At 41.6% G+C, this 10726-nt stretch overlaps 1 protein-coding gene across 1 annotated transcript; it reads left to right on the top strand.

The window, feature by feature from the left end:
- Window positions 1–5589: 5589 nt before the first annotated feature.
- On the top strand, window positions 5590–6252 carry LOC118620741 (ret finger protein-like 4B). The gene has a single exon (XM_036247754.1). It carries the CDS (start codon window positions 5590–5592, stop codon window positions 6250–6252), a length of 663 nt encoding a protein of 220 aa, XP_036103647.1.
- Window positions 6253–10726: the final 4474 nt, after the last annotated feature.

Below are 10726 nucleotides of genomic sequence, written 5' to 3'. Positions count from 1 at the left end.
AAATGTTGGTATTACAACAAAAATGAATATCAGTAAGGCCTATAAATCTCAATGTGCTCAATGATTCATTCCTTATCAATCTAACCAGTTTGAAGTTTTTCAATCCTTTATTTGGTTCTCCTTTCTCTTATGTAAAATGAATCTAATACATTTATCATTATGACATTTTGCACAGTGCCCAATACACAGTATCCACTCCTTTTCCTTTTCCTTTACATCTTTCTTTTTTCTGTGATATCTGCCTAAACTGGGAAAGGGTTAATGATGTTTTAAAGGGTAAAGGCAAGAGCTTGCAAAAGGAAGAAACTGTGAAACATGTACTGCTTGCATGACCTTTGCTCAGGCTTCTGTTGAGTATGAATGATCAGATTACCTGCAAGACAATAAATCACCCAGCAGATGCAGGATGAGACACCAGACCAGTCCAACTGCAAAGTGGACAATGGGCCAGGCAGAGTACATCAGCAGGAACTTCCAGAAGCTAGAAGCAGAGAATATAACCTACACCCCAGCTGTTATCTGAGGATGACCCCTTTCTGGGCGCATGTAATAAAATTGTTTTGCTCTACATCGGCCTTGCGTTGTGGATGTGATCTCCCCCAGCACAGACCTTTTAGTCCTTTGTTATCTATATGAAGATGTGACTAAAAAGACATATGTGTAACCAGCAGTACATTACATAACATGGGATGTTTTGCTTACTACCATAGGCTATTTTGTTTACTTCATGACATTATTTACCTTCTCATAGATTTCTCTTACCTCCCTTAATTATGCTGCAACATACAGGGCATTGACTGTATCATTCCATGTGTTTTTTTTAATCCCCTCAGGATTTAACAGAGATTCTCAAAGATAGTAGACATAACATTCCATAGATATTTGTGTGCAAGGCTTGGGGTGTTGCTGGCTCGCATGAAGGTGGACAGCTATTTTGATTAGTTTATTTGAACTTACCCCAGGACAATGGTCAGCGTGCTGCTAAGAGGATGTGTTGTGTTCAGATTAGAGCTAATTGAAAGATTTGACTGCATAAGGCATCCTCTGCTGAGTTCACAGGACTGTGCCGACTCTGCTCATTAGTCATCACCATTTCTTGTTTTGCAATGATGCCATGAAAAGGAACTCACTAATAGTATTGTAAAAATAAATAAATAAATGACAAAACACTGAAGAGCTAATGTCCAGTTGACAAGTACTGACACGAATCTTTAAAGTAAAGAAGATCTAATGAGTCACACCTGTCTCTTCAGTTACGTGACAAACTATCAGGAACATGCAAAATATGGTGGAAAATGTAGATCAGATCCAGGGTTTTTAATCCCTCAATGAAATCTGACGAGTTACTATGACTATCTAGAGAGCATGGATCCCAGTTCCAAAAGCTGAAAGAACTAAGTTAGCACCTATTTTAATTACACTTCAGTTGGATTGGATTTGATTCATAAAATAGAAGAATTCCAAGGTACACTGATTTCAACAGGACAGACGTTTATTACTCTCTCATGTGAAAAAAAAACTCCATGTAGGCAATCGAGAGAGATTTAGTAACACACCGAGGTCATACAGCTTATGGTAGTAGAGTCTTAAATGCATCATCTGACAGGTTAAGATGGTAACAGTATCTCCTTCATAGAGCTTCAAGGAATCAGTGCTTGGAAACCTGTACAGTGCTTTGAAAAAGCATGGCACATAGTGAGTGCTTAGTATGTTTAGTAGGTGTGGTTTATTAATGTGAAGGAGCCACAGATGAATGGTACGCTCAAACTGATAAATGGGCAGCCACTAGGGATAAATTGGTGGAGGAGAGGGTTATGTCACCTGGATCCCTACATAGTCACCTGAGACAGACTGGTAGTCTCTGACCTCTGTGAGGCTCATACACATGGTGGAAGGCAGTTGCCTTGATGTACCTCTATTCCCAGAGTTGGGGGGAAGCTCAATTCGGTTTGATATTTGCAGCCTGCATTTGGTAATACATTGAATGTCAGATAATTAGGTGGAAAGGAAATTTATTTTGACTCAGACATTCCCACCTACCCAAAAACATTTCAACAGCTCTAAACCAGAGGAGAAAACATATGGATACTCTGAAAACACTTCTATTTGGCTCTGGAAACCTCAAAGTAAACAGCCCAGTGGCAGGGTCACATGTGTGTCCTTGTTCCTGCACTCACCACTTACTCAGTCCACACTGTCTGCCTCTGGGCTCAGCTCAGGTCTGGTCCTACAAGGTAAAAAAAAGGCAGGGCCACTTGGAGTGACTGAGCATTACTACTTTCTTTGAGAGTGGGTGGCCTAGGTCATTGGAATGTATATAAAGACTCAGGTTGAAGCTTGTTATTTTTACAGATAATTTGCTGTAGGAAAAGAATTCTGTTGCCTGTCATTGTACAGATAGGAACAAACCTTGTAAACAAAACACAGAAACATTAGTTAACTTTTCTATCAATATTTTTGACCCAAAAAATGAACCAATACAGAAGAAAAATAAGTGATCCATTAATAAGGCCAGGGTAGGTATTACACATTACCAAATATGTGACTACAGAGGCTAATCGTCGGTAACTTTTTCAATAGAAAGCCTGTCCTTTAAAATATGTACAAACCAGCCCTGGATGGTTTGGCTCAGCGGTTAGAGCATCGGCCTCCGGTCCCGAGAGACCCAGGTTCCGTTCCCGCTAAGGGCACGTACCTCAGTTGCAGTTTGTCCCCGGCCCTGGTTGCTCGTGCAGATGGCAGCCACTCGACGTGTCCTTTTCACATCGATGTTTCTCTCTCTCTCTGTTCCTCTCTCTCCCTCCCACTCTACCTGAACAAAAAATGGAAAAATGTCCTCAGGGTAGGATAAAAAATAAATAAATAAATAAATAAATAAATAAATAAATAAATAAATAAAAATTAAAAATTAAAAAAATAAAATATGTACAGCCTGCCCTGGTCAGTTTGGCTTAGAACGTTGGCCTGTGGACCAGAGGGTCCTGGGTTCAGTTCCCGCTAAGGGCATGTACCTTGGTTGCTGTTCGTCCCAGGCCCGGTTGGGGTGTTGCAGGTGGCAACCAGTTGATGTGTCTCTCTCACGTGGATGTTTCTCTCTCTCCCTCTTCCCCCCCCCCCCCACACTCTATCTGAAGATAAATACAAAAATGTCCTCGGGTGAGGATAAAAATAAATAAATAATAAGTACGGACGAGGTGGAACATCCTACATATTCCAAGTGCCAAAAATATTGTCTTCCAGGAGCTGGACAAGAGAGCGTGGGAGTGCCATGACCAGGCTTTGGTGGCATTAATAATTCAGAGAGGTGCCCTCTGCCTTCCTTCAGACAGACAGAATGGTCCACTTCAGTGCACACCCAGGTCGCAGAAAGGATGGGAGGATGAGGACTGGAGAGGAGGCTGCAAAACTGCCCACAATGGCTGCCTTTTTAAAAATATAAATTGTGTTTTCAGCAAACTCATCATCCCCTCGTAAAGATCTTAGATTCTTGACAGGGCAGACATGTACCCCTCCCCCACCAGTCCCTAAATCTTATCTCACTAGTATGTGTGAAAGTCCATTTCATTTTAAATCAGGAACCTGTATAATTAAACTTTGTGATTTAATCTTACCTCATAGAAGCATTAATAATAATTAAAAATTATTCTAATTAAAAATAAAAAATCTCCATGCACATTTTTGGTACATTGAAATGAGGTTAAAGATATTACAGGGAGGGGGTTGGGGGCCTAGGTGCAAAAGTCAAAGCAATTAAGAAGTACAAATTGGCAGTTACAAAATAATCATGAGGATCTAAAGCATAGCATAGGGAATAGAGTCAATACTATTGTGATAACTTTGTATGATGTCAGATGAGTACTAGAGGTATAGGGGTATCACTTTGTAAGTTATATAATGTTTAACCACTATGCTGTACACCTGAAACAAATATAATATTGAGTGTCAATTATAAATGGAAAGTTTAAAAAACACATTACAGATAATAATTCCAAGTTCGCCAAGAAGTAAGGTTAATTACTTACTTGATTGGATTTAGTTTGTCCAGTCATTGGGGTCGTGATCCTGATTGTGGGTGGAGACGGTGCCCCGAGGACTATAAAAAGCCAGAGCATCTGAGCTCAAACTCACTGCAGAGAGACCTGAAGGCCTGGAGCAGAGGAGGTGAGAGTGCAGACCTTCAGCACCTTCACGGAAAGGCCCTGCGCCCAGGTAACTCATCTTCCCATTTGCGCTATTTCTGCTGTCTCATTCCTCCTGGGCTAGACCCATCTTTCCAATGCCTTTACCTTTGCATTTCAGGAGAGAAAGAATCCATCTTATCCTGTGCCAGGGAACTTCATTCACTTTTCAGTCTAACACCACTATTTACATTTTTGCATAATAACTAGGTCATTTTTATACACAGGTGTATTTTACTGTGTTTTCAACTACAGTATATGGTTTTTAAATTGTTCCCTTTTATATTCAAACATTATTTCGTCAAGGATTTTCTGGGTTTTCACTTAATATACTTACCACTTTCATGGCTGTATTGTAATGAACTGAATACTTTCATTATTGCATAGTTGGATCATTTCGGATCATTTGGGATCATAGATAACACTGCACAGGAAAGTTTTTACAGCTGCACCAATTTTTTCTTCTGCAAAATTGTTTTCTTAGAAAACTTTCAAAGGTGAGTTAGGCAAGCACTTTTAGATTTCAAGCACCATTATGAATTTGCCTTTAAGAAGCTCGTTTTTCTTGTTTGTTTGTTTGTTTGTTTGTTTGTTTGTTTTTTAAATAGTGATAGGGGATTTACGGAAGAGAGTTATCTCTGTTGCCATTCAACCTAACCGCATCAAGAAATGGGAGGCTACGGGGGTGACATCCTGTCTATACTTCCCATCCACAGAGACTAGCTGAGGCTGGAAGCATGGAAGGCTAATAAGTATTTGTTGGATGCAGATGAATTCCAGGATGTTCTAGCAATCCAAGTTTTTGTCCTCAAAATTGATGCAATGATGGGCATATCATTCATTTTGCAGTGTTTTTGGCTAGTTTAATTCACGTACGGTAACTTTCTTTGAAATTTTGAGGGCTCCTTAGAGTCACTTTTCTGTGATAAGGAAAGTAGGATTAGCTTTATTTTTATGTTTGTATCTAAATGTGGAAATAATTTTTCTTGAACTGCAGGTGACCTCCAAATGCATACTGACTAGAGGCAGAGACTGCACCCTATATCCATCCCATTAAAGTCCCACTTGGACTCCGCTCCTGAGGACAAGACTTCACCTAGAAGTCTCCGGACAAGGTAAACTGCCCTACTTGAGAAGACAATGTCCGCTGCCCTATTACTCTATTGTCAGCACCTAGATTTGGGATAGTTTCATAGTTTTTCTCACACACTGTGCTTTTACTAAGATTCTCTGGTGACTTAGTGTCACTTTGCTGTATAAACTAGAGAGAGGTTCATCTTTTTTCTATTAGACTTAGGTGCATCCTGGTTCTTGCACAGCAGATACTGTATTGAGGCTGCTGACGGCTCCCAGAAGCGAATAAAGGGCCATTTCAGCTCAGTTTACTGCTGAGCAGAGACCTGGAGAAACCATGTGGACAAGTCTGCACCAGGAGGCACTCTGTCCGGTCTGTCTCGGACCTTGCTCCCTTCCCAGTAGTCTCTCCTGTGTGCATACCTTCTGCTATGACTGCACGCAGAGCTGGGTGCTGCAAAGGCCGGCTCTGAGATTGATCTGCCCCTTGCGTCGAGAAGTAACCACGAAGCCGCCTTTGGACGAACAGCGACTTAGATTCCTTTCTAGTCTCATTGAACAGCACGGCTTCCTCCTGGAGCAAAGTCTGCACATGAGAGGTGAATTCCTGATGTTCCGGGAGGACGTGACCCTGGATGCAGCCGCCGCAAACTCCCGCCTAGTGCTCTCTGACGACCGGAGGGAAGTCCACTGTGCAAAGTTCTGCCACCAGCCGAGGGAAGATCCCAGAGATTTGCCTCCACGGCCTGTGTCCTGGGCACCCCGTGCTTGTCCTCCGGTTGCCATTACTGGGAGGTGGACGTGGGAGAGAGGATGGAGTGGGCTCTGGGAGTCTGCAGGGAATCCGTTGACAGAGGGAGGAAGAGCGGGTTTTCCTCCGAGGTTTTGTGATGTTAGAAATGATGCCCTCATCTACATGCATCCTAATTTCTTTTTGGAATCTTTGCGTCCATCTTTCTGTCCTGAGTTGCCTGGAGAAGAGGACAGTAGTGCCCACTGAGCATCTGCTTGTGAGAAATTCACAGTGTTCGCTCTGCCACAGAATTCTTGGACCAAACCTGTTAAGTACCTATTCTAACCTGCCTCGATTGGGAGAACTGACCAACACTACGACTAGGTGGGGAAGGGGAACTCGAAAAGCCATGGAGACACAAGGGAAGAAAGATAAACGCTGTGCTGAGCTCCAGCCGAGGTGAGCAGAGCTGGAGCAAGTCATTCCTGCGCACCAGCGTCAGGGAGTGTGAGGGGGACAGAGGAGAACTCACAGTGACCCCAAAAGTCTCTCTTTGGGAGGGAGACTAATCCCCTCCCATGCTCACAGTTCTGGAATGTAGTTCATACGAGTGGCTATATTTGACCATAAAGGCCCAGGTGATGTAAGTGGGCCTCAGTCCCAGCTTCTAATAATAGGCACACGAGGAAACCTTTGAAAACTGCCTCAGGCGCTGGGCGGGTGTGGCTCAGTGGCTGAGTGTGGACCCATGCACCAAGTGGTCACCCATTCCGATTTTCGGTCAGGGCACATGCTCAGGTTGTGGGCCCAAAACTCCCACATCCAGAACCACACCCTGAACCAATCAAATTTGAATCTTGGAGATGGGTCACAGACAGCAGTAACTTTCCAAGTTTTCTAGGTGATTTCCATGTGCAGCCAGGATTAAGGATCACTGCACTAGAATGTTGATTTCAAAACGTTGCTGTGCATTAGAATCCCTGGATGAATTCACTAGGTCTGGAGTGGGGCCCAAGCATTTGCATTTGTAATACGTTCTCAAGTGATGCCGGTGGGGACCACACTTTGAAGCCAGTAAACTAAAAGACACAGTGTATTTTAATTTTAATCATTGTATTAAATCAATAAATGAATTCAAAATTTTGTTTTTATTTTAATTTTATTTAAATGTCTGCATTAAAACAAACAACCCCTGGAACAGTTGAAGAGAAGGGAGGGAAGAATGAGGGAGGATGAGTGGTCTTAGCTGGAATGAGTTCAATGTGTTAACAAAGCACAAGGCATTATGGGCATTCTTGTTTCTTATCCTAAACCACTTCCCCTCACTGATCACAAGATTTGCATCATCAATTCTGATGCCCTAATCATACCCAAAAGTATATTAGAATGATTGCTCACTATAATGACCCAAGTTCATGTTCTTAATATTTGGTTCTAGAATTTTCTGTAACTGAAAAGCCAGCATTGTTCTTTAGGAAGCATCTGGGAAAAAAGTGAAAATGTTTCTTAATGGTTACTGTCTTTGAACAACCCCTAAGTTTTGTCTTCGAGTTTGGTGAATGCTGATGACCCCCAGGATAGTCACCTTCATGCCCTGTGTCCTCAGTGCCCTGCTTCTGCTCTGGCCCTTGCTGGGAGGCAAAAGTGAGAGAGGGGAATGCCCTCTGGGCCTCTGACCACAGAACCCCTAGAGGACTATTTCCTGTCTACAGGCCAGAATTTCTGCCAGCATCCCCCTCCACCGTGTGGGAATTCTCCTAGATACTGAGTTGAGGAAAACGATGTTTGTGTGTGTTTGAAATTTTGGTGTTTTTTTGTTTTTGTTTTTTTAATATGTTTTTATTGATTTCAAAGAGAGAGGAAGAAGAAGGGGAAGAGAGAGAGAAACATAGCTCAGCTGCCTCCTGCAGGCTCCCTACTGGAGATTGAGATTGCTACCCAGGCCTGTGCCATGACCCAGAATTGAACCAGTCAGCTTTTGGTGCACAGGACGACGCTCAACCAAGAGATCCACAGCAGCCAGGGTGAAAATGACTTGTTTTAATATTTGTGACGGTTTCCTCAACTACATAGTTCAGCCAGAAGTCAACACTGAAACCCCATTGAGCATCGCACCTCTCTCTCTAGAACATAATGCTATGAGTGTAGTGGGCTTTTCATTTTTAAGATGACATGGGATGTGTGTGATGCATCCTAGAGCCAAATCTTGAATATTAGATATTGAGGTTTTGTGAAAATCTCATAACCATTCTAAATGAACTTGACCCCAGATCATGACCCCCAGCCCATAGCCATTGCTTTTGCCTTGGCCACCTCACTGCCCATCCAGAGAAACAGCTTCCTTTTCTTCCCAGGAAATTCAGAGAACTCAATCTGCAGAAAACTCAAATTCTTCCTTTTTATGTAGAGGAAATTAAGTCTCTTTGTCTCTACTTTCTTGAGAGGCAGAAGCTTCTTCAGTCAGTTGTTTCAAATAGTACCGCTCTATTTATCAATGTTCAAAGAGCTTAAATTATTTTTGTTTTCCAAATTTTCTTCCTTAATCATAAACTGAGGTAGACTGCTTTGATCAAGGTGTTTTGTGTTGGTGAAAGGGTGTTTCCATGGAGAGCAAGTGGGAGTGGCTGTCAGTGAGATGAGGGGAGGAGTGGCCAGGGAGGGAATCAGTGATGAGCAGGGGGTGCTGTGTGGGGAGTGCACCCGGGCTGGAAAAAGCAGGTAGACAGGTTACGTGGTCATTTAGTGGCTTACGTTGATTAATTGGAAGTTCTTTCTTAGCCCCATGTGAAAAACCAGACAAGAGACACTGAAAACGACAAAACTTAACAGTTATTCTTTATTTAAAAAAAAAAACTTAAAAAACAAGTACTATAGAAGGATATTTTTAAAATGTAAAATATTTATACAATGCTCTGGTTAACTTAGTATTCATGAATGAGACAAAAAATATTTCAAGTAATTGAAACATTGATTGAACATTTACTATTTGCCAGGTACTGAACTCATTGAGTACATGAATTCTTTCATTTAATCCTAACAAAAGTCAAGTGGATGTATAGTCTAATACCCTCATTTTAATAATCAGGAAACAGAAACAGAAAGCTTAAAAGCGAAAGGTTTAATTTGTTGCCTAATTATTAATCCCCCTTTCTCCATAAGGGGCATATAGACCAAAAATATAAAAATGAACATTGTATTTAAATGGTTGGGTTCAGAGACCACTAGTCTTAACTGACAGATGTGGGCACTGCAGAGGCATTTCCTTCCTCTCTCGCCCTTGGTCAGCATCTCTAACTGACGTGGCACTCACCCTTTCTAAGGCCTGACACAGAGCTCCAAGGGCCCACTAAAACTTAATTAAATGTAGCACTACGGATGCAAGCTTTTTGCTTCTGGATGCTATGCATCAGGATCAAGGAAAGGCTGCTTGCTGCGATCACTACTATCAAACATTATCCGAGTAAAGCTAAATAAATAAATTATAAGCATCATTGTGCTGAATGTTGCTTGTACCAGCTTGAGATCAATGATTGTGTCAAAGTTCTTCCCAAGTCTGATTTCTGTGACATGATGTTGGTAGCTTCAGTTGGCCATAGTGGAGGTATTTAAACTGGCAAACTGGGAAAATGCTACAATTAAGGCATTTTTTCTTCTCTTTTCCTTCTTATATTTTGTTTTCTGTTTTTGAGACCTGGGTGTTAAGCATAGCATCACAACAGGAATCTAGAAGCTAGTAACAAAGCTAACTATTTAAAAGGGGAGATAAAACCATCATTAGCTAGGGAGTATGTCATTTCATACATCGAAAACTTGGACAAAAATACTCTCAAAATTAACAAGATTTTAAAAAATCCAGAGCAGACTGCAGATCCAGCTTTTGGAGACAGGCCATGCCTCTTTTGGGATTGATTACATTGGCAAATAGTAAAACTTAGAACTGATAGGATCTATGATGACTTCCATCAGGTACAGGAGACTGATCAGTATGGAGGGAAGGAAAAGAGTCAGCAGTTAGGGTCAGTGGGAGCAGGAGATGGGAGGCAGAAATTCTGCTTTCAGACAGTAATCCTGCTGGTTTCAAGTTCCAGGCTCTGAAATGTCCAAGGTCCAGTGGCATCCAGGCTTCTTGGCCCTGCTTCTACCAAGAGACACTATGGTGTCTTCCTCTAAACTATAATCTTTGTCTAAGCCAGTTTATTTTGGGGTTTCTTTCATCTTGACTAAAACCAGATTATCTAATAATTTCTAAAGATTTTTAAATAAATCGGGGCCCCAACCTGCAATCAAACATGAGAACTTTCAATGCACAAGATGACGCTCCAACCAACTGAGCCACACCAGATTATCTTATTTATTCTTACAGTATCTATAAAGGAAAAACCTAGGGCTTCCTCCCTGCCCCCACACTCTCTTTTCAGAAACATTAATGCTTTGCAGGGGGGACTTTACCTTTTCTGGATCAATAAGGATCTTGTTACACCCTCAGTGCAAACTGCTTGTTTCCCAAGTTTCCTGGCACCCTATGTCAACATGTTACAGAAAGAGAGTTACTGACTTGTGGTTATAAATGTAATCAATGAAGTTGAGGAACAACACTTCGGTGTTAAATAAGGATAACCAGATATACCAATGGCAGAGGAAATTCATGTCATACACCTTTAGTCATCAATTTAGTCATTAATTAATAATATAAGCAGACAGCCAAACATCACCAGACATTTTTGAGGAAGATTAATATCTC

The sequence above is a fragment of the Molossus molossus genome, unplaced genomic scaffold (genome assembly GCF_014108415.1).
Source record: "Molossus molossus isolate mMolMol1 unplaced genomic scaffold, mMolMol1.p scaffold_m16_p_8, whole genome shotgun sequence".
NCBI classification, from domain to species: Eukaryota; Metazoa; Chordata; class Mammalia; order Chiroptera; family Molossidae; genus Molossus; species Molossus molossus.
This window is presented reverse-complemented; position numbering and strand designations above follow the sequence as displayed.